The sequence below is a fragment of the Alosa alosa genome, chromosome 1, assembly GCF_017589495.1.
Source record: "Alosa alosa isolate M-15738 ecotype Scorff River chromosome 1, AALO_Geno_1.1, whole genome shotgun sequence".
Taxonomy (NCBI): Eukaryota; Metazoa; Chordata; class Actinopteri; order Clupeiformes; family Clupeidae; genus Alosa; species Alosa alosa.
Window position 1 is genome coordinate 12,136,833 of NC_063189.1, and position 25,660 is coordinate 12,162,492.

A 25,660-nucleotide genomic window follows, 5' to 3' on the forward strand; every position below is an offset into this window, starting at 1 on the left:
TGTCCGCTTCACTCAAAACCTGATCCTTCCTAATTCCCCGCAGAGAAAGAAATCATAAACACTGAGTACTTACACTATGGAGGGGAAAGCTGCAGCCAGCACAATAGCACAAGGGCCCGATGCACCAGTGTTGGAGCAGCAGAGGAAAAACAACGGCGAATTTTAATCATCCACTAAAGTCTACATTTATTAGTTCAGCTCAACCCAACGAAGACTGTGATACATTAATCCAGGGAGAAGATTATACTGCCTGCCTCGGAGAAACACATCACACAACTCTTATTATTGCGAAACATGCACAAACACCAGTGGTAGCCACGAGACTGGCTGTGCAGTGTGTTTGTGAGTAGCTGGGGTCAGTAGGAGCTGACCGGTGACTCTTACCACACTTATAGACCCTTTCAACAATAAAAACAAAAACAATACTTGAACGTTATATTTGGGTCCTAATCTACTTCCTCTGCATTAAGATAACATATGGAATGTTAAAAAGGAAGTCTTGTGGGGCCAACTATGATGCTGATAATGGAACTCTCTTGAAAGGGTCCATAACGAATATCCTAGAGACCAATGCGACTCCAGGTTTCATTCTGTGAAGCTTATCATAATCCTCTGACCTTTTTGCGAGATTTGTATTGATGATAATTCCAAACTTATTGGCAAACAATTGTAACAAGCTTCCAGGGGTGAGAGTACCAGTATCTCAGCTACATGTTGGGCTTATCACAGTCAGTTAAACGGTAACCCTGAAAGGCAACACGTGGGGGGAAAGTACACACTGAAGCAGGACAGCAGCCATTTTGGGTAAGACTTAGTGAATGCGAACAGTGAATGTCCGTGAATGTGAATGTCTGTGACATCCATCTTTAGAAAACATTCACTCTTCATGTGAGGCATGACAGAATTTTGAAGGGCAAGATATGACTGGAACTTCTTGCCTAGAGCATATATGCATACAGTAGACTACATTTTGTACTGTATGCTTAGCGGCACTAATACAGAGAACTATCACTTCTATCCACTCATAATAACAACAGAAGCACACAGCAAGGGCATTTGGCAGACAATTCAAGTGTCAGAAAAGGGGTTAAGCCACCAGGTCAACGAAAGAGCTCTATCCATGCGAGTTGAGAGTAGCTGATGACTGCATGTTGCAAATAAACATAGCAAGGAGAAACAGCTCACTCTAAAAGTCACCAGGTGAAAGGCTGATAAAGGCTTGTGTAGCTCTGTGAAAGTTTAGTAGAAAACACACAAGTAGCCCGAGGCTAGTGAGTCGAGGATGCGGGTAGCGGTGGAGGCACAGGAGACCTGGGGGCTTTTTGTTTTCATCTGTGCGATCAAACCTGCAGCTGACCACTGGATTCACTGGAGCTCCTCTATTATGGATGCTGGAGAGGGGGCATGGGATGGCGGGTCAACATGCTGGTCACCTTGGGATGGGCTGAGGAAGCAGGCGGCTAACCCGCTCCAGGCAGCAACTTCACACACAAAATCCACACTATTGGGAAAACACCACTGGGTCATTCTGTGTCAGATCAGATATGGTTGTTGCTACACTGTCTCAGACAGTGTCTGTTCAAACCAAGTCTATATCATCAATGTGTCCCAAAACCAAGGCCTGTGAAATATTTCTGTTCAAATCTTGTCTTCATATTTTTTCATGTCTTCATATTTATTTATTTTTACAGCCTGAAAAACACATTATCTATGTATGGGCATTCATATTTGACATAATATTATATAAGTATTATTCATAGCCAGCCTAACTTTGTAGGACATAAACATGCTCTCAGTGTGACTGAACCATTAGAAGTTCTTATTGATTTTCTATTACGACCTACATTTGGAAAAAAGTGCAGAAAGACTGACATTAAGAGTGTCATTGTTTTTGTACCCATTTGATAACAAAAAAAATATTTTTTTCTTTAAATACACTATTTCATGAATATTGTTCCAATATTGAGCTCTCCACATACAATGAATGAACATGAAAATATTAAGGATAAAACTAGAAGTTTATGATTGATTTTCAAAGGACTAAAATGGTATTAGTTTCCTATAGGAAATATGTCCGCTGCATTTACCCATCTGGGGGTAGTGTACACACATACATACAGTACATACATACACTATGTGGGATGAGAGATAGCTAATAGGCACATGAAAATCTATGTGGAAGTGGCTCAAGGTATTTAGTGTACAGTGAAGATAGAGTTAACATAACTGTTTTACCTCAAGAAAAAGCAGAGGTATACAATGCCATTAACTAAGTGTATTATCTATGAATGAAATGTGGTACAACATTGGTACTTTGTATACTGAATGATTTGACATGGGGCATAGACTTCCGTGTTCTGACCATTTTAGTCCTATAAGAATAACCAAAAAAACACCCTGTTTTATCATTAATATCTTCATGTGCATTTGTTGCAGAGACCTCAAGTATTGGCACATTAACTCTTTCCCATCCATGTCAAATTTGACCAATAATGACTCGTTTAAAGTACCGGTATTGTATTTGCAGACAAATACTGATTGATGCAATGTGGGTACAAAAAAAGTCTCAATATCAATTGTTTTGCACTAAATCTTGGGCTTTACATAAAATCAACAGGCATGCAATACAAACTTTTAATGGCCTAGTCATGCTGAGAAAAAGCTTGTCCTCCAACCTACCAAGTCTGGGCAGGCTGTAGTAGCACTCTTTAAGATAATAATTACCAAACATGGCCTGCAAGATAAGGCATTTGAGAGTGTAAATATGATGAAAAATCAAGAGTGAAATATATACAAATATCGGCATTTAACAAAAACATTTTACAGGTCTTAGTTTTGGGAACATTATGTAGACAAAGTATGAGCAAAATTTGAGACAGTGCGGCAACCATTTTCTTGGATTCTGTCTGATTTGAGACAGAAAGACCTCACTATCTGTAACAATTTCATACCTTCCTGGAACACCAGGCACAAGGAAAGAACAAGTGCGGGAAAGAAGCATGTCGGTGGAGGTCATGCCACAGTTCACAGTTGACATTTCCTCTAGCCACACTGAGACTGTGCTCATCCACTACCCCTTCAATCCCTGTCCCCCCATCCCAAACGCTCCCGCTGTCTGGACGCAGGGTCCGGCGGCCTGGCATTGACCCAGCCCTGATGTGCCACTGTGTGGAAAATGAAGACGTGTGACTCAAGCCTTGGCTGCACCCGTGCCTGCCGTGTGAGCGCTGCACTGCATGATAGAAATGGACCGGTGACAGGTGTCTTTGAGGGCGAGAGGCCCTAGGTGGACGATCTCTCGCGGGGCGCGATGGCTTTGAGGTGATAGGATAGCGGGCGGTTGGGCGGGTGTGGGATCGGAGATGGGGGGGTTTTGGATTTAGGAGGCCACCCTTCAGTCAACGCCGCGGCTACAGCAGGGGCAGAGCGCAGCGCTGTTGCCATCTGTCGCTACGGCTGGCTGTCCCTTCCCCAGAGTTAATCTCCTCGCGACGGACGTCACGACCAGCCTGGTGGCGTGTCTCAGAGATGCAAGGTAAACACATGGCAACAAGAATGCAACTATGACTAAGATGCAGAGATTCAGCTAACAACAGCTAACAGCTAACTTTACATTTTTGCATTAACATTTATTCATTTAGCAGATGCTTTTATTCAAAGCAACTTATAAAAATGAGAAATAATGTTCAAGCTACAGTGGAGAAGAAGCCTTAGGTAGGAATTAAAACTGCATTTAGAGGAGAGAAGAGAGGGAAGTGCATTGCGTATGCGAAAGCACTTTCCTAAAAATAATACATCCACACTTTGACAAAGTGCACAACTGAACTTTTCAAGTACAACATGCTGTGAAAAACTCAAGGTCATTAAATTGCTTGATATTCAAGAGGCACAAAGGAGCCATATAAGATGTTTGAAGTACATTATTCAGAACTCGCAAATAGAAATGATCAATCATGGTGTAATTTGAAAATATGTGCCTTTAAATAGCAAGGCAGTTAACTCAGCAAAGAGCAAGAGGCATGAGAAAGGGCAAATAAACTGAACAGCATCTATATCGGCAATATACTTTTCCTGTGAGATACATCTGACTTCGATCTGCAGAAACTGTTTGAGTTTGGAGAGGTATACAGTGTCACTGAGAAATAACCTTAAAGTGCAAAGTCACGGGGGAGAGCAAAGCTGGAGAAAGCATTTCCTCTCAGCACTAGTGCACTCAAAGAAAACAGCACATCTTACTTGCTAGTGGTTTGTGCATTCCTCGCACTGCAGGATTGAATTAAGCCAACATATCAAATAAACTGTATGCTTTTAATACTTCAAATAATACCTTAATGCATGAATATGCTCTCAGAGACTCGGGGCCATGCAGTGTCTTGACAAACAAGAGCGCGACATCAGATGTGTTAATCCATGTTTGGAGGTGTCAAATATCGCCCGGCCCTTGTGGTGCGCCTGTCTCCACACTTGGGAAAAGAAATATGATTTGATTCCAGACGCCTCTATTGAATAAGGCGGTGTCATCTGCTCATTCTCTGCGTGTTTTCCCCTCTTTAGAATACTAATAACTGTCTCCTTTGTGAGGATATCACTGTCAGGCTCTGTGTTTGCTCAAGCTTCAGATAGGACACCCATAATCTTCTGCTGTTACTGAGCCATCAGACGGGGGACAGCTCATGACCAAAAAAAACACAGCTCCAGCTAAAAGGGACTCATTTTCTGGGTGAAATAAGGCTCTCAGTGTAACCAAGTAGCCCACAGATAATAGACAAACTACTTCTGACCACCATGCCATGGCAATTCTAAGCAATTTCAGTGACCTGCTTGTCAAATTCACTGGACAACAAAAGGACTGAACCTGAGGGTGAAATTACTGGCATTTGTCCTTATCTTCTGGGGAAAAAAACACTTCCTTTAACTCTACCATGCATTCTGAAAAATGTATTGAGTTCACATGGCATTTTCTCACCCCTGCCCATCACCTTGAAAGCCATAGACCTTCCCATCATCATATCTCTTACTCATGGCCTCCATTTCTGTCCATGTGTTTTTTTTTACCATTCTCTATGGATCCTCAGCTGGCAGACTGACCTACGCTGTGATAGACTAGAGGAGAGAATACTAGCCGTACCATGACAGAGATGTGCAGGATGCGGAGCTCCTCTTCGGCCGCCTCGCTGGCAGGGTCATCTGTGGTGGCCAGGCCCGGGAGGTTCTGACTGCCGTCCTGGTGGTGGATGTGGAAGAGCAGAGTGCCGTTCTCCAGCCACTGCTGTCGCCATCGCACCAGAGGAATGTCCTCCGAGTTCCCAGAAATCTCTGCGAAAGAAAAGCAGATAACCAATCCATGTTAATACAGTACCTATGGATTTAGAATGGAAAGTCATTGAGTTCTGTGAGTGTAATGGCAGGCATCCTAATACTTTTGTCTACATAGTTTATAGTCATTCAGTCCATTAGCAACAAGGCTGAGAGTGTTGTATTACCTAATACTATTGTATTAATGCACCACAATGTCCTCTGCTGTCTGAAAAGTACAAATGTCCGATTTGCTCAGCTCTCTGGGGCCATCAGTCTGAATATAGGTCTAAATGAATGTCTAAATGTAGCCGAGCTGTCATGACTTTCCTCACATCCTAAGTACCAAATGAAAAGTACAAACGCTTACAAAAAGTTGTCAGTAATTCCATTTCATTTTGTCAATAGAACTACCACCAACCACACCAAAATCATTTGGGTCTCATTTCAAGGAGTTGCTCAAAATCGCCTGGTAAATTGTGGAGTACAAAAACTCATTAGTGTATAGGCTAAGGTATTGGTCATTCAGATATCTCCGCCCAACTGCTATCTAAAAGCAGCAGTGAATCCTGACAACAAATAATAAAAAAAATGGAATGAAAAGCACAAAGGCTTCAAACATAAATGTTGCCACGCTCCATTTTTCCAATAATGCACACAAAACACAAAACAAACAAACAAAATAAACACTCAACCTTCTCTCAAGCAATACATTTGAAAAGTAATTCTCAAAGTATTTGCTTTTATTTATTTCTGATGACCTTGTAGGCCTCAGGGCTTGTTCAGATTTTGGATAAACTGAAAGAGGTGTCTCTGCTTTACTTTTTATATAACCGAAGTCTGAAAGCTGCAAATTACTGTCTATTATGACACTGTGGGAATCAGATAAGAGACTGACAAGCTTAGACAGTGACACATCAGACAGCATTACGGGAAAACATGATCCTGGATCCCCTCTTAGCAGCGACATGCGGTGCTATGCAAATGCAAAGGCTGTTGTTCATCTTCAGCTGAATATTTTCATAGATGGAGTTTTGTTAAGATGCTCAAATGCACCTCATTCCCACATTCTATTCGACAGATACACAGTTTCATGCTGATACACTATTAAGGTGTAAATTTGGGCAAATTTCGAAAGGTGGAAACATAGAGAAAAATACAAAATAGTGTACCATAGTTGCCAGGCTACAAGGTGTGTGCAGGCCATGGATAATGAGCTATTCACCTGGGATCCAGATAATTTCACATAAGCCTTTAAAAAGGAACTTTGAGCCTGTAGACAACCTACAAATAAAACATGATTGTGCACACAGAAAGCATTAACAGGTCGCAGAGAGAGAGAAGCATTTGTAACCGGGACATGTCAAAATGTCAATTCATCTGGGGCCATAATTGTTCGGTAAAAGGCACGATGAGGAACACGGCACCCAGCAAATAGACATCTAAGCAGGTATGTTCCCACACCAGTTCAAAAGCTCAGAAGGTTAGTTGCCAGCCACATAGTTATTGTGAAGCCTGATGTCCTTGAGTACAATAGTAAATACTACATGCAGCAAATACATTGTATTCCACACTCACAGCATATTTGCACAATATTAAAATCAAGTAGGCCTCAGTCATTTATGTGCATCCAACACTGTGTTAAAATGAGGCAAGGAACACTTCCAGAAGAATTAAGTAGCGTTTTGTGCTCTAAACAACATGTAAATTCTCTTGACTAATGTGACAGCACACATTTCGCAGAGAGTCCCTTGGGTCTACTTCAGAATGACAGTTTTATTAATGGGAGAACACACAGAGAATTGCATGAGTGTAACTATTTTAGCTTAAATAATAGCAGCTGTTCTTAGATCTGACAGTGCTAGTTTACTATACTCACACTTTTGGTAGCATATTTCTTGCAGATTTTTATTTTTCTTTTAAAAAATATCACATTTAGGCCTTGCTTTCTTATCAAGGCAGGCATAATAATAATAAATTCTTATCATCAAACAAGTAAATTAAATTTAGTCTTGAACAGCCCAAACAATCAGTTAATATCAACTGTCTAAAGAGCAGAAAAGTTCCTGCTGTATTAGAGTAAAAATAATGAAACATCGTGGTTGTAGTCAGAGGAGAATACTCAGATTAAACAGGATTTTCCAGATACTGCAAATAAAAAGAAACCTCTAAAAGAACACAGAAACCCTCACTTTGTTAGCCTGAGGCCAGCCAAAATAATAAGAGGAACTTAAATCATTATGCTGATGCTAAAACCAAGAGACTATCCTTCTGTGGACTGTGTGTTCTCTCAAACCGCTAGTCTCTCAGTTTGAGATGCATTATTCTGGAAAGTAGGACATGTGTAAAGTCTGCCTGTTTGGAGGGTACGAAGTGAGTGCGTGTGCTTGTGGGTGAGGGTGTGTATCCATCACACTTTCTAGACCTCTAATTGGCACTCTTAGCAGATGTCACACCATGCTCTAACTCCAAGTCAGCATGTTTGTCAGGCTGCTGTTTTACCCTCCCATACTGTGATCTCAAACACACACTTCCAAAATAGACACTGACATAAATAAATAAATTAACTCAAGCCTTTGCATTACATTTTGAGGACAAAGCCTGAATAGAATGCAATGTTTCCCTAGAGTTTAAAACAGACTTGCACAATCTAGTTGTAGCCTACTCACTGATATAAATTCATTATTTTAATTAGAAATAGGCAAAGTACTGAGCATGTACAAAAATGTAAACCATGGTGTGGCCATGTGTGACACTAAACTCATTATCTTGGAAAGTTGACAATATGAAATGGGTTGTGTAAAACACAACTGGATACCATCTGACCTGTGGTAACTGAATAACTGTGACTGCATTAGTGGTCCATCACCTAACAAGCTCTATAATGTTCTAACTATAAGTACATAAGTACATAACATATTTAATTAGTTATGTAAACCACTGAGGAAAGCTCCTATAGCTGGTATTAATCTTGACCTTAGATCAACTCGTTTGTTTTTTTTTTTGCCCTCTTTTTTCACGGCTCGCCACCCAACGCCTCGGTTCATCACACTGTACATAAACAGCGTGTGCGTTTGACCTTTTGTCTTCAGACTGCCCACGCTGCAGTCCTCCGGAACGATCCGTCTGAAAATACTGGAGCCGGAGCAAACATAGAATGGGAGAAAAAGGGGGAAAGTGAGAGAAATGGAAAATCTGGCTCTATTCCGCTCACATCCTGATGCAGTGTCGAGAGCTGCCCCCCTCACACACGCGCACACCCACCAACACATCTACCCTAACTCCTATCCCCCCTCTCTCTCTGAATCTGGGCTCCCTGGGGGAGGGAGGGAGGGAGGGAAGGGAGGAAGCTCAAATATACATTTCTGCCGTCAGAAAAAAGCCGAACCCCTCAAATCCCCCTGCATCTGAAAGTCAACATTGAAGTTTCATAATATGTCTGAAAGTATGTGGTGATGCAATTCGTTAAAATGCCTGCAGTGCAGAATGGGCAAAATCACTGGATCAGACTGATACATGAGGGTGCCATTTCACATCAATGCTTTTCTCTAAAACTTGTAAATCTGTATGCAAAATACAACATTTCTTCTCATTTTGGCAAGTTCATGATTTGTCATTTTTGTATACTAATTATAAATTAATACTGACAAAAGCCTAATGGCACTGTTTCAGATGAGCTTCATAAGAATGCAAGCACATTTGCATTAATATGCACTGTCACGCCCTGTCAGTGTTTGCGGGTATGCTAACAGGTATCTCAGCGATAAAGATGGAAGTGGTTTAAAAATCAAACAAAAATATGAAAATATGAGCACATTTTCAAATGTGAATCTGTATAAATCCATGAATTGTCTGACGGAGAAACATAAAAACAACATGGTGGCAAATGCCACTGACACAGTCCAACAAAAGCTGACTGCTCACTGTTTGAGAGTACGGTAATGGGCAGACAAAATGCAATCCCATGTCCAAAGGCTTGTTTCAAGGTATATTTCAACTGCCTGCACCAATTTTCCTCATGAATAGAGATAAAACCTAAGCAATCAATCAAAGTCACACCTGTTTTAAAGAGTGATGTAACACTTATAGCATTGGCTGCGATGGCAAGCAAATGGTAATTTGTTAAAGTTTTAAAGCCATGTTTAATATTTCATGTTGGATCATTAGGTGCAGGCTTAAGCCTTGAGGACATCAGTGGAGAAACTTCAAGGTCAAGGTTTAGGGATCACAGGTGGCTTCCTCAGGTCAATGCTAAACACTCTCCTGGCTGCCAATTTTTTCACAGGAGTTTGGGGGTTGTTCTTTGACTTTGAAAAACCAAAGGCTGTGTGAAAAGGTAAGCACAGGAAAACATCATTTGATCAACATTCTCTAAAGCTCATTACCTTGCGATGTTCTTCAAAGTGAGCCACTTCTGCATGATTTACACGCAACATAAAAATTGCAAAAACATTGGTGCACTGATATATGGCGGAATAATTATACATGTATGCGCACGTAATAACACAGAAAACATTGAGCACGATTATGTACATGCATTTGCATCTGCATCTGCATCTGCATGTGTCAAAGGGAGCCTAAAGGACTGTAGCATGCAAGCTGGACACCTCTGATTAGCTGGAAGGATGAGCGTTCTGTGTGAACCATCCAGTGGGAAGTGCGTGTGTAGAGCTGTGTACTGCAGCTCAGTAGGCGCAAGACATTCACTCGCATGCCACACTGCTTAACATCTACTACTGAGATCCAAGAATAGATACAAGAAGATACAAAATAGCACATACACGGATACACATACACACACATGCACACATGCACGCACTCACACACTTAAAACCATAACACCTACAACATCCAGCCCAAGAGGAAAAAGCAAGTTTATTAGATTTTAATGTTGAGTGAAAAGGCCTGTCTTATGTACGGAAACAATCTTAGAGCTGGTCAGGTTAAATATGAACATGGATATGTAAGTTTCAGTCACTCTTTTCGTGTGCCATTTCAGAAAAAAATGCTTTCTGTACCAAAGGAGCATTTCATCATGATCAACCCAGGACCTCAATATCAGCGAAACCTGCTTGTCTAATTGTGCCAAAAGTCTATAGTGATGGATTCTCTTCGTCCCTGGGACTGGAAGCTAACTAATACACAGTGCTAAGTGAGCACAGCTTAGCGGCCAGGCAAGCTAACTCTGCCAGTCCTCAGGACTTCTCACTATGACCTGTCACTCTGAGATCCTTCACCCTATGGGTGCTGCAGCAGGATAAGGTAGAAGTTTGACTGTGCAGACTAAAGAAGAGTATTTATAGGGATCACATTATGGAATCCTGTGGTGTTTAGATCTGGAAGAAGGTGGCAGGACATCACTTACAGAGTCATGTAAGTATTAATGGCTTCCTTATTCCATATCCACATTAAAATGTCTCCCCAAATGTCACATCTAAGGTTGTGTTATATGCCTTGTCATACTTTGTACTACAGCCAAACATATCCTTGTCAAAACTGTAGGCTACAATATACTGTGTATAATCACTGGATCTTATCACAGACACACAGAGGGGCCAACTATGAATTTAGCTTTCGCTAAAAAGCCTGTAGCACAGAGACAAACACGACAGCAGGGTTCTCTTTGGAACGTGTGAGAATTTTCCATTGGTCATACACAGCTGACCGTGCCAGTTTGGGAAATAGCCAGAATCGCAGCTGGATTATCTAAAAAGCAACGACATGTAAAATTATTCACTTTTGACAGACAAAAGCTATGACATGCAGCTGCAATAAAAACTAGCCTTTGACTTGGTAATCCCAGTAGGAAAGGGGGAATTGCTAAGCACTTGCTCTGTCGAAAGCCCATTATGAGCACCTAAGGGCTTTTTCGTGACCGGGTTTCATAACCATTTCTTTAAGGTGCCCCTGTGTCAGGCTCCGCTCGGCAGATCTACCTGGTTGGTACATGCTTAAGCACTTACCGCTGTCATCAGCACGGTGTTAATATTCATCTGCTTGGACAGCTGCAATCAACACGATCACCAATTAAAAGTTCCCCTTCTCATCTTATCAGCCCTGGGACCCTGGCGAGGTTGTTAAAATAAGCCCTACACAGCTCCGGGCTTATATAGCTTTAGCACGACTCCCACAATGGCCCCTTGTGAGATTCCCTTCCTTAGGGGATCAACTCCAGCTCCTGACTCTTTAAAAGCAGAGTCCCACGTGGGCAGAGGAGAGGCCTGGAGGTGTCATGGACAATGCTCTTTTTTTTCCGGACGAGGCCCTTGGCCATCGCTGGCGTCTAACAATAGCCCAGGATCAACCCAGAAAGGCTTCGGGGAACGATGGTGGTGGCAGGAGCCTCAGCAGCGGTGGTGGAGCTGAGGCAAAAGGAGTCAGGGCACAGCCGTGCACGCATCAGTCTTTTGTTGCACAGTGCCGACGTCGCCGCTGGCCAGCTGATGGGGAAATGAGCTGAAATAATCTTCACCAAATGATGTTCAAAAGAACTTCCCTCTCTAGTATGACAGACCTTTGAGTTGGTATTTGCCGTTTCATATCAGGGCACTTTTCATACAAAACAAATCATGTTAACAATCCTGTTAAATCCTTTTATGCTGGTGCTGATGCTGATGACTGTGATGATGATGATGGTGGCAGTAATGTTTCTTAAATGGTATGACAAATATGTCATGGCATTTCTCCCATCAAGACAATTAAAACCATAATGCAGTTATACATTGCAGTTGCTTGAACTACACCATATCACTAATCATACATTACACTATAACATAATAATCACTTCCATGGAAAAATGCACATAATGCAGTTATACATTGCAGTTGCTTGAACTACACCATATCACTAATCATACATTACACTGTAACATAATATTTACTTCCAAGGAAAAATGCACATGGAAAATATCTAAAATGAATGTGAAATTCCAATACCCAGCTCAGTTAATAAAGATCTATTTATCTGGCATGACATGAGCAGACCCAATCTGCATATCATTCCAATACAGTCTAATAGAATCTGCATATCATTCCAAACACTAATTAAAGAATGTCAACCCTGATGTACATATCAGCATAATATAACCATACCATTTTACCAAGTTAAATGTCCAAAAATGTCTTCATGCAAATGCATGCAGAGTGTTCCTTTTGAATGCTTTCATGATTGTAAAAAAAGACATATTCAGAGTGAGAGAACCTCAGGCCATAGGCAGCATGGCATGCTGGCTTTAGAGACCTTGCATGACTTGTCACTCTGAAGAACAGCCATTAGCTCCCCATCTTCTTTGCGTTTCCTTATTATTTCCCCCTTTCTTGCTTCCGCAGTGCTTCTAATGAGGGCTTCCTGCTCACTTAACGCACGGCTCTTTATTGAATCCCGTTTTATGTTCTAGTGACATCTGATATCAGCCGGCACTCCCCAAGGGCTTCCTGAGCTTGTGAGGTCTTCCTCTATATTTATCTGGTTCAGATCTCCTGTTTATTGTGGCTCTGATTAAGGAGAGCTGCACAGCACAACACACGTAGCAACATTCCCCGCTTGAAAAGATGGAGGACTGTGAAGTTCCCGACCTCTGAAGTCTCTACCGCATACAATTCATAATCAAAAATAGTGCCATGCCAATGAAATGAAATCTTTGACAGCAGTGGGAGATTTAAAAAAAATAGCTAAAACTTTTTTTGTTTATTTGAGCAAAAATGCTGTGACATTGGCCACTGGCGGCTGTCATTGCCACCCTCTGTAGCTATCTAACCAGCTGCATATAAATAACTGTGGGGGCAACAGAAGATGGGGAGGTGGTCTGGTTAGGAGCAGCACCACCACATACTGTGAGAACAAAAAAAAACATCTATGACATTTACAAAATGGAGCTGCGTCTGACACAGACCCACGGCAATTCCAATGACTCTTTCCACAAAGACGGCAACAGACCGCACTGCTGAAGGATATTCCTCAGCGGCTTTTATTCATGCTATACATCACATGCAACAGGAAGGGTGGGAGAGAAACAGACATTTGCAACCCTAACGACAGCACCAAAACCAAAATGTATTACCACTATTACAGTCGCAGGTCATTTTCTGTATTAATCTTGCAAATTAATCAGAAAAAAAGGAACAGGCTCGAGTCTCCCTTGACAACAGCGGTGCAGAGCAAAACAAATTATTCTGACAGAAATATGGATGCACAACTCCAGTACTGACAAAGTACTGCAAGTGATGCATTTTTTTCCTGTTTCTTGAGCATTCAGGTAGCAGACTCCGCATGTGAGGGCTGATTAAAGTTGATCTACCTCACAAGCAAGTTGACTATAAATTATGCAAATACTCCAGCTGTTTGAAGCAACTGAACTCCCAAAGGAAAACTCTGTTATCCCATTTCTTTAATATGACATTACGGCAGTTAACCATTTGTTGTGCTCATTGTAAACTTGCTAGTGCAAAATGTCTCCATAACATAGAATAGTGCACGCAGACATGCAGTCTCTTTCTATCCCGCATATTAGTTGACGCTTTAGAACACAGTAGAGTCTGCCAAATTGTGGCATGATAAATACATCATGCCTCATTATCATTAATCTCACGGGATGCATGACCTTTGTCAGTTTTGATTGGTGAACACAACATGGTCAGAGGTTCTTCTCCAGTTGATGGCATGTAAATCAATACACAATCATTACCTAATCAATAACCCTCAATAGCAACAAAACTGAAAATACAAATGAAATTCGCCCAAAGCCAAAACATCCCAAAACCCATAGCTATGTATAGCATGCAAATGATCACAGATCCCAAAGATATCATATCCACTGGATGTAATTGTATGATTAAGGGGTGCAGACATGGTATATTTAAGTATATTTAAGTATATTAGATAGATATTATTAATATAGATATTATATTTAAGTATATTAGATGGCTTAATTAACTCATCTGAAACAAATGGAGACCTGCATAAGACCTCATTCATATCCGGACCCTGATCTGTTTACCCCACCATGAGAGACGGGAGGGGGGCAGTGAAGGCTCTGCTGCCTAGCGGCCACTCTGCTTGTGGGGCTCCAGCCTCACATCCACACGGCTGTAGGTGATGGAGGAGAGGCGGAGGCGGGCGGTCTGCTTATCCACCGTCCCCCGCCTGGCCACGCAGTGTGCCACTGGTTCAATTAAGACACATCTGCATTGCTAATCGGCCAGCGGCCAGCTCGGCAGCCCGACGGGGCACCTTGTGCTGAACAACACACACACACACACACACACACACACACACACACACACACACACACACACACACACACACACACACACACACACACACACACACACACACACACACAGGACACTTGCCTGAGAGAGAGAGAGAGGTACTTCTGTTAGCATCTTGATGAAGAGTGCGGGTAGTGTGTGTGTGTGTGTGTGTGTGTGTGTGTGTGTAATGCATGGGTTATGAGTTGTGAGACATTCTTGGGTATAAATTTCAAGTAAAAACTAATGTAATTAGTCCTACCACAGAGAGGTAGAGGTGTGTGTGTGTGTGTGTGTGTGTGTGTGTGTGTGTGTCTGTGTGTCTGTGTGTGTCTGTGTGTATGCATGCGTGCGTGGGTGCGTGCGCAAGACGCATAAGCTTGATCCGGATGTAATGCATGCAGCTTCACAGAATCTACTAATTTGTCTTGGGTAGAGATTTCAAGGACATACCCAAATGATGTCTCCAGGAGGTCTCAATGCCCCCTGCTGATGGCTGGATTAATGGCAGAACCAATGTACTCATATCACACATATGGCTCCTCCAGCTCATCTTAGTGCCACTCCTCGCTATACCTAAATTAACCCACCACTAGCTTGTGTAGCTCAGGCAATAAAGTCATATCTGAGAGCTACGCCTGCTAAAAACTACACTGTAGCACACACACCAAACAACACTATTTTGCCTTCTATGATAGTGGGCAAAGTGATCCAAAGGTTAAATAGTCATAACCACTGTGTTTGTCTGCCCTACCCAGGAAGGAAGTTTGAGCAAAAATTTGACGGTTAGACTCAACCCAGTATTAAAAAGTTAAAACATTTACTGCATATTGTTGGCCAATATTAAACCAGAGGGCATGCTGTTACATTACGTTTCAGCATAGTTATGATTCAGTCACGGGTTCAAGGCTGCTGGCCACTATGCATCTGCTTAACCTAGTCTGGCGATGGCTTCACACTTGTGTGCCCAATGCACTCTGTCCTAACTACTGCTGTGTGGATTGTTTGTTTTGTTTTGCTCTCTTTTTCTAATTTATTCAGCAACTCCAAAAATCCTGTCTCCATGATTCTTGTGTATCTGCAAACATGTTCACATGTTGTTGTTCTGCTCTGCTTTTCAAAATAAAAACATGCCCGATCTCCCTGTGTGTGTTTATATCCTCCTGTTTACTCCCCCTTTTGCACGATCACACCACACACACACACACATACACACAGAGATCCCTGCTACTTTTCCACCAAAAATAAAATGAATACCAGTAATGACCAAAACCTCTGCTGACCCTCATCTCCTGTACCCCAGAAATACACCTAAAAGGGCAAAAAGGAGGAATCATTTATTTATATACTAGTGTCCGTTTTATTTATTTATATACTAGTGTCCGTTTTATTTATTTATATACTAGTGTCCGTTTTAAAGATTTGTCAAGTGAGATGAAACTATATATAACAAAGAGCGTAGTCAGCCTTAGACATGAGGTGAGAGATAGATGGTGGAGAGTAGTGATTATCTTGTTAGCTAAATTACTGTAATTCAGGGTTGTGCACAATTCGAATTGCAATTCTGCTTCCTGTTTGCTACCTCAATTGAAATGCAAGTGAAATTCAAGAATAGAATTGGAATTAAAGAGCCAGTTTCAATTCAATTCTGGAATTTTGCACAAGCCTGCTGTAATTGCAGTAGTTTTAACTGGCTGAAGTTGACAAGAAATGTAGGATTTAGCGTTATGATGACATAATTAGCAGAAACGTCACAATATCACAGTATATATTTTTCATCCCTATTTTTGGCAATGCTGGGTAAAACAACTAAATAAATGTCCAATTACAGTAAAACGTGACAAGAAACACTTAAACACTGTCCAGTGTGAGCATGGTCACAAAGAAAGTACCTTAAAAAATCATTGGACCAAGGTAGAAACACCAATTTCATATTTGTGTATTGATATTACCTGGGTATGACAGTTACCAGATCAACAGCTTTTCACCATTCTACCTACTGAAATAAACTTAACTAGATGCACAGACCCTGTTTCAACATTAGCAATAGTGAGACTAAATGTGTGGCTTCAGTAACTAGATGCACAGACCCTGTTTCAACATTAGCAATAGTGAGACTAAATGTTTGGCTTCAGTAACATGCACAGACCCTGTTTCAACATTAGCAATAGTGAGACTAAATGTTTGGCCTGTTGTTTCAACATTAGCAATAGTGAGACTAAATGTGTTGGATGCACAGACCCTGTTTCAACATTAGTAGACTAAATGTTTGGCTTCAGCACAGACCCTGTTTCAACATTAGCAATAGTGAGACTAAATGTGTGGCTTCAGTAACTAGATGCACAGACCCTGTTTCAACATTAGCAATAGTGAGACTAAAATGTGTGTGGCTTCAGTAACTAGATGCCCTGTTTCAGACCCTGTTTCAACATTGCACAACCCTGTTTCAACATTAGCAATAGTGAAGTGGACTAATGCACAGACCCTATTAGTGTGAGACTAAATGTGTGGGCTTCAGTAACTAGATGCTTGTTTCAACATTAGCAGACTAAATGTGTGGCTTCAGTAACTAGATGCACAGACCCTGTTTCAACATTAGCAATAGTGAGACTAAATGTGTGGCTTCAGTAACTAGATGCACAGACCCTGTTTCAACATTAGCAATAGTGAGACTAAATGTGTGGCTTCAGTAACTAGATGCACAGACCCTGTTTCAACATTAGCAATAGTGAGACTAAATGTGTGGCTTCAGTAACTAGATGCCTGTTTCAACATTAGCTTACTAAATGACCCTGTTTCACAGACCCTGTTTCATTAATAGTGAGACTAATGTGTGAGACTAAATGTGTGGCACCAACATTAGCAATAGTGAGACCTTCAGTAACTAGATGCACAGACCCTGTTTCAACATTAGCAAGTGAGACTAAATGTGCCGTAACTAGATGCACAGACCCTGTTTCAACATTAAATGCAACTAGTGAGACTAAAATGTGTGGCTTCAGTAACTAGATGCACAGACCCTGTTTCAGCATTAGTAACTAGATGCACAGACCCTAACATTAGAATAGTGAGACTAAATGTTTGGCTTCAGTAACATGCACAGACCCTGTTTCAACATTAGCAATAGTGAGACTAAATGTGTGGCTTCAGTAACTAGATGCACAGACCCTGTTTCAACATTAGCAATAGTGAGACTAAATGTGTGGCTTCACCCTAGGGATTGGATCTGCTCCAATATGGAATGGGCTCTTCCTTGCCCAGGTTTCATCTTTCAACTAAGTTGTATGGAAACTGGGCCAGTAGCTTTTGCAAAATCCTGTTTAGAGACAGCATGACTCCTCAGTTCCTCAGTAACATGACAATTACCCATGAAGAACAAAGTAAACTGAACAACTATCAACTGAATCATCAAACTAAAAAAGTTTTTTAAATTGTAGCTACTATTTTTTTCTCAGTATGCAACATCCTCCCTTACCTAATAATTGTTTTATATTAGCTTAAAAGTAAGAATAAATTCAGAGCAGTGGAATAGCCTCCTCTTGATGATAAATTGCTATTAAGAAAGTCTGAAATCATTCACATGCCCTGACTAAGCGGAGGGCAATTCATTCCAAATGAGACTTTAGATTAGTCCAAGATTAAATTTGTCCAACTGTGACACTCTAATATTAAGGAAATTGAAAGTGTACCCTGTTCTACTTGAGAGAGTTTACATGAGGGAAAGGAATGGTGAACTGACCCGCACTGCACACACAGCAGAGCCACAGTGCACCATGTCTCAAAGACTTTACTTTCATGTAATCTTATACACGTATACCATAATCACACTCAACCTACACAAAACTCTGGATTTCTTCTGTGTCACTGATGTGTGATGTGATGTGATGTGATGGTGATTAATGACTTTTATTAACAAAACCAGTCTGACATTTTGCACTGACAATAACAGAAATGCCTTTGAATTTGAATGGCAAGAAGAGCACAGAAGTGACTGCAGACCGTCAGCCCCATAATTGGTCAGTAAAGAATATGAAACCCCATTTTCTGCATCCGAATGCTGATTTGGATGATCATCTACCTTGTGTGAAAATGTGAAGGAAATCAGACAAGTAGTTCTTAAGTGATGTGAGTGGAGACTGGAGACACACACACACACACACACACACACACACACACACACACACACACACACACACAGAGAGAGAGAGAGAGAGAGAGAGAGACATGATTACAAAACCCTTGTCCTGCTATCAGGGATGAGGGTAGCAAAGCTTTTACATGCCATTTTCCGGTCTGGGTACAGGAGCACTTGTACACTGTAAGAACACATTGTTCCATTTCATAGGTGGAAACACATGACATGGAACATCACATTCTTATTCAGTAGATAATGCTCTAAAACAGTGGTTCTCAACCTTTTTTCAGTGATGTACCCCCTGTGAAATATTTTTTCAGCAAAGTACCCCCTAACCAGCGCAAAGCATTTTTAGTTGAGAAAAAAAGGCTTAAAACATATATATATATATATATTTTTTTTTTTTTTTTAAATATACATATATACATATATGACAATTATATTACAATTTCGCGTACCCCCATTTGAGAACCACTGCTCTAAAAGGCATATCTCTCTTACAATACACACACTAGATGATGATGATGGTTATTATTATTGTCATTACTATTAGCGTCATTGCTAGTTGTAGTCGTATTAATTGTAGTAGTAGTAGTAGTAGTAGTAGTGGAAGTGGCAGTATTGATTTTGATTGCGCTATTGCTCCTTGAGGACAGCCCACAAGAGAGAATCTAATGTCACATGAGCAGATGAGATTAGTCCTGTTTCCTGTATTATTGATGGAGCCTCGTCTTGCAGTCTTCCTCCAGAGCCCCGCTCGCTCCAACGGCAGGCAGGCGGAGGAAATGTCTTTCAGAGATGACTCACATAATAAAATTAGAATTAATTATAACGTCTTAAAATATAGATCTGCACTGCACCAAGGGAGTCATATTGCTAAGCCCCTCCATGAGTGGCTGGTCTTGTACCAGTTCTGACTAAACTGAACTTTCATTTTAGCCACCTGTTTGTGTGATCGTGTAACAACATTTTCTTTGAAAGAGTAATTAAACCATAACTTTTTAAACCAGCTTTGCAGGCTGTTTTTCTTTTGTGCATTAATGATGGACAACAGTCATAAATGAAAGATGTCCTGTGTGATTATCATGCTAGCATGTTCGTGTGTATTACCATATGCCCTAATCAGTGTGAGATGTTCCTAGGCATTTTCAAGTGACATTTTCAAGTGACATTCATTCATAAATAACTATCTATTTCAGAGTTGCCATGTCACCCCAACACATGACAAGCATTTTACAGGGATGGCTTGTAGTACTTTATGTGGACTATACTCTGTGGGTTTTCTTATGATATCAGGACAGACAATTTAGGGTTGATAAGTAAACTGCTTAGGGATGAATGTACAATCCACGTTGTGTTACTCAAAGAGTTCATGACTTGATGACCAATATGTCTAACTGCTTCTGTCAGCAATTAGTTTGTCAGCGCTAGCCTGCAGCTAGAACAAAGTATGTTGGATTTACCATCAAAGTTATGATTCACACATAAGAAGATGGATGAGCAGAGGTTCATGTATGACAAAACGCTCCAAAGAATGTCTGTACCTTTGTACCGGAACCGGTAGGGAAAATACATTTATATTAATGTGCTAGCCTTGGGAGAAACAGCTTTGTGTGCTGTCAGAGGGAGGCACAACAAGCACCATTTTGCATTTTTGAAACAAATCCTGAAAATAAATTCTCTGATACATCTGCCACATTCGTAATTGCAAAGACAACCCTGCGCAGGCCGCTTTTTTCTCCTCAGCACAGCTAACCAAAGGGGGGCCCTATGACAGGTGCGTGCGTCTGAGACTCCGGAACATTCTGGCGATGAATGAATCTTGGATGAAGGGCATGCAGAGAATGCAAATGCCCCCACACACACACACACACCCTCACCCCACACCAAACCACAATCTCTCAGCCTCAGTAGCACAGACAGGTCATCAGTCTTCCTCCTCGGGGGCAGCAGGATGACATCTGTCGCCGCATATGGCCACCGAAAGAGTGTTTGCTTTCTTAAATCTAATGATAAGAGTGACAGCGGGGAGGTCTGTCATACAGTGTGTGTGTGAGTGTGTGTGTGTGTGTGTGTGTGAGTGTGTGTGTGTGTGTGTGTGTATGTGTGAGTGTGAGTGTGTGTGTGTGTGTGTGTGAGTGTGTGTGTGTGTGTGTGTGTGTGTGTGTGTGTGTGTGTCAGTGCCGGTTGTTGGGGTGGGTGGGTGGGTGGGTGGTGGTGAGGACTCTCATAAAGGGAGACGATAGCAGTTCTTAACACATTCCCTGCTCTCAAAATGTAGGTTACAAAGGGCTTTTAAGTGGGATATTGTATCAGAATATAGAAGGCATGCGGCTCCAAGTGGAACAATAGTTTAAATATTCATGAAAGGAGCAACGCAACCCCCCCCCCACACACACACACACACACACACCTACCCCACCCCCACCCACCCACAGACACACACCCCAACACACACCCCAACACACACACCACACCGCCTCTGAAAAAAGCCACAGTGTAAGTGATGATGTCTGACCCACTCTACGGCATGGCTTGTTCTCTTCCACGCGGCATGCCTGACGAGCGCTGGGACACTGGGAGCGTAATGGCCTAATGTCCGGTGATCTACGATTATGGGTTTAACCTTCTAGCTGAGCGCCAAGCCCCTGCCAAGTCTCTGCCCCATGATGGCAGGGCACCTGATGGTAAATTTAAATATATGCAGAGGGAGCCGCTGATGTACGACACCAACCTCCAACATACAACTCCAGCGACAGGGGAACAGTAATAATTAAAACAGAAGAAGAAGAAAAAGGTGACACACAGCCTAAGCACCAGGCTCTCTAATGGGAGTCTAACTTAGCTTATCTTCAGAGTTGATGCCCCTCTCTGTGGTTAGTGAGACGGAGTTCTCTACATGGCTAGCCAACACGCTTATGGCCATGTATCTTAATGTACAGTAGCTCTCTTCTGAATGCAACGTTTCATTCTTCCATGCGAGCAGTCGTGTTAGACCTCTCAGGGAGCAGGCCGATGAAGCCCCCTGCCAAGCATCGGTTTTCTGCTGGCGGCTTAAGTAGACCAGGGCTTTGAGATGCCCTGGCAGCATCAAAATACACGGCAAAGCCAATAAAATGCACCAGTACCACACCATTGGGAAATCACAAACCTGCTTGGTCTTCTTATATAGCTACAGGGATATATGTGCATCTGTCTCTTTAACTCAGGGAAATAATGTTTTCTTTAATAATAAACCACCTTCTTTCTCCTGTTCCCACTTGGTTTGCTTCATTTAGAGGGCATTTTACCCAACAGCATGAAGCTATTTCCTCAAAACAGAATTAAATGCCAACTATGCCTGATAGTTTTTCAATGTATTACCTTAATTGTGATATTCCTTCGCCAAAATGGCTACCATCCAATACAGATGCAAGATGTGCTGACAGATTTGAATATTTTTTTTCTGATAAACCAGCTCCCTTGGGTATATAGTATATCTAGCTAAATTAGGACAAGATGTGACAAGACTGTCAGTCACCTAAGCATTCCCAGTCAAAAAGAGCCCCTAAGCTTAGTGAGGAGCTCATACGTGACCAAAAATAAACAAAACCTTTTACCTGATTGTATCGAGACCATGACAACAATACCCCAATGGCTGAGGAAACAATTTCCTGGGGATATGGACCAAGAGGCTACACTCTGACCCACATTTATTACTGCTCACAGCTTGAAGTCGCTACCTTTCAAGACAAAACATAATAAAGCACTTCCCCTCCTGCCTAGTGCTTTACTGAGGAATTACCAAGCGGCACTCCAACTTTGGCAGCAATGCAAAAGCAGCAGTTGGCCGATAATAAACACCTTTAAAAATGCCACTTGGAAAGCAGTGAGGCGTTTGTTGATTAGCGAGCAACATGTCAGAAAAATCTGTACCCTGGCCAGGGAACGTGACACAAAATTGCTTGACAAAAAGGTGTGAGGCGATAAGCTCCACCTGGGAATAATTCTACAAATTAACTTCTTAGGTTCTTTAGGAGCACTCTGTGTTCAAAGGGTAACATTTTAATCAGTAACAGTTATACAGAGGCTCAAAAATAAAATCAAAATACAAGGTTGTGTTTGAATTCAAAATCATATCTTCTCTTGCATAATGTGCTTATAGAATATAACAGGATGTTGGACTTACAAAACCCCCACTCAGACCAGATGGCATTGGTCAAACAGACATGTTTCCAAGACGACGCGCATGTCTGCACTGTCCATACAGTCTCATTCATTCAAGGATAACATGCCCTTTCTTCAAAACGTTGCATTGCATAAAGCAACAACATAAAAGCCAGGTCCAGAATGGAGAAACCCACCACAGTGGTTCTCATGTTAAATATGTATGTGCAAGTATTCCCGGAAAACTCTTAAGCCATCAAATTCCTACAAGCTCAGGACGCATGCAATTTTTCTGTTACCTGCTGTTTCAGACGAAAAGGTGCAGGATAGACATGATGTATTCATGGCTTCTCAAATAACACCGTGAACAGGAGAAGATCAAAGGAAGGCTAACCATACTACAGATGTGACATGTCCTTTAGGCAACAAAGAGTTTTTTTTTCTCATCAGCTCAGAAAAATATGCAGAGTTTCAACAAGTAATTGTCTGCTTTGCACAGGAACCATCTAAAGTATCTAAAAGCTTCTTTCTGCTATTACCTCTACCTTAAGCAACGAGGGCCAAATGTCAGGTCACAATCACTTAGAGCTGAGGCCTTTCTAGGACAATTAGTGGGGAAGGCATCTGACAGACTAGTTCAGCATCTCACTGGACTGTGTGTGTGTGTGTGTGTGTGTGGTTGTGTATGTGTGTGTGCAGTGGTGTGTTTGTGTGTGAGCCCTCTACTGTAAGAAGTCGTACAACATTATCTAGTGTTAGGCGAATGTATTTTGTTTAGAGGTTTTCCTCTATTAACCATGTGCTTAAATTGCACATTAGTTAAAAAGTCAATTTGAATAAAAAGTCTCTGTCAAGTGCCTAATGTACCCCCAGGAAGGTACAACAACCAATGTGTAGTGCAGATGAAAGATCTTTGAACGGACAATATTCTACCTTTTAAAAAACAAATACATTTAGACATTGACACCCTACGGCTACATGAGGGGAGGTGTGATTCCTGCATTTATACAACATCCCACATACTGTTTGAAATCGTTGGGTGTCTCTGCTGGATGTAGAAAAGCACTGAAGGTTGATGGTCAAGGTGACACCAGCAAGCACACTTCCAGCACAAGCTCATGGGGAATATGTTAACTGAGTCATCGACATAAGGTGCAGGCACAGGGCAGAGAGGAAGCCTGGTGCGCAACGACGACGGTTCGCCGTGGGACCAAACGGATCCATATCACACTCCCGCTGCGAGATCGAGTCTGGTATCCGTGCATGCAGGAGCAGAGAGAAGAGAAGAAGAGACGGCACATAGAGTTCAGCCGAGGCGGAAAGGACACTAATGAGAGACGGCTGTTGGGGGCTTCAGCACGTTTCTCGGGAAATTTCCCTCTGAGAGAACAACCTCCTTTGATGGGCAAAATAACAGGCAGAGTGACCTAACTGCTATCATTTACACACAAACATCAATACAAATCAAAATAGGAGGTCCCCTTTGTTCTTCACACCACATTGGAGAATTCTGCTCTTTCCATTTAATGCATTCTCTTTAAAAAGATTATGCAAACTAACACATGTTTTTTTTCAATAAACGATATCAGAGTTGCTGTTGGTACTCTAGCAAGATTAATTTTAACTGAGCTGATTAGAGATGCACACTGCACACGAGAGTGGAATTGCATTATTCTACAAATGTTTTTTAATTGTTTGCTTTCACCATTCAAATGTTTTATAGATACACCGGATCACTTCCATTTAAACTGTTTCGCTTTACATTTCTCCATCCTTTGTGAGATGTGAAGCTGAACCTGTTACTGGCAGGAACAAATGATTACAGATGGTTGCATAAAATATGCAAGCAGCCCACATTTATAGACATTTAAGTCTGACTCAATGATCATTTACATTTTATGACATGATGATAGGGTATTTCTATATCATCTATACAAAGCAGATAGCATAAGGGAAATGGACAGAAAAGGGCAACAACAACCAACTATGTCAATAGGCCACGTTGCATATGAATCAATATGTTCTGCTCCATTAAATAAAAAGGTCTTTCTGTACATTTTGTCTGATGCTCCCCAGATCGACTTTTAAAATGTATTCCACCCACTGCCAGTGTGATGCAGTATACTAATGCATGGTTGTTCATGGTAACCTTCCAATTATGCAGAAAAACCTGGATACTAGCCGGCACCTTCATTAAATGCCATTGGATTCCTTCAATAACTTATCTTGCCATTTCATTTGAAAAACGTGTCTTGGGATTTTGATTGGAAAGGATAAGAGGAAAACTGTTGAGCACAAAATTCTGCCAACGGAAATGTACCACCCAGTTAGATAGATGTAAGTAAAGACCCACAAACCTAACAGTTTGAGTGTGCTGTTAACAATCAATATATGACCTTTGATTTGTATTCAAAAGACAAAAAAGTGATTCTTCTAAAGAGTCATTATATACTGCTATGTCACACGCTAATAAACAGAGCCATACAAATACCTCCATTACATACGTGTTCTAGGTTTTTTGTTTTTTTCAAGGGGCCACACCTGAGTAGATGTAGTGTGGTGAGCTTGCAGACACTCTCACAGCTATCATGGTCCCCAGCACAGCCAGACAAGTGCCCTCGTGGCATTAGCTCATTACCCCCCCCCTCCCCTTTCCCAATGAGCGGCACTGCAGCGGGTGGCAGAAAAATGTGAATCCCACATAGAACATTTCTTTTGTCAGCCTTCGAAGTGGCTTAAGTGGACGGAGATGGAAATGGAAAAGGTGAGTGAGTGTGTGTGTGTGTGTGTGTGTGTGTGTGTGTGTGGTGGGGGGGGGGGGGGTGGGGGTAGAGGA

General features: G+C 41.6%; 1 protein-coding gene across 4 annotated transcripts in view; it reads right to left on the bottom strand.

Moving 5' to 3' along the window:
• astn1 (astrotactin 1) overlaps positions 1-25,660 on the bottom strand; it is a 176,855-nt gene that overhangs the window by 140,882 nt on the left and 10,313 nt on the right. For all 4 annotated transcript variants that reach the window (XM_048255773.1, XM_048255757.1, XM_048255766.1 and 1 more), the window contains exon 2: positions 5,129-5,316. In XM_048255773.1, coding sequence (XP_048111730.1) covers positions 5,129-5,316 — 188 coding nt within the window. The remainder of the gene's footprint in view (positions 1-5,128; positions 5,317-25,660) is intronic.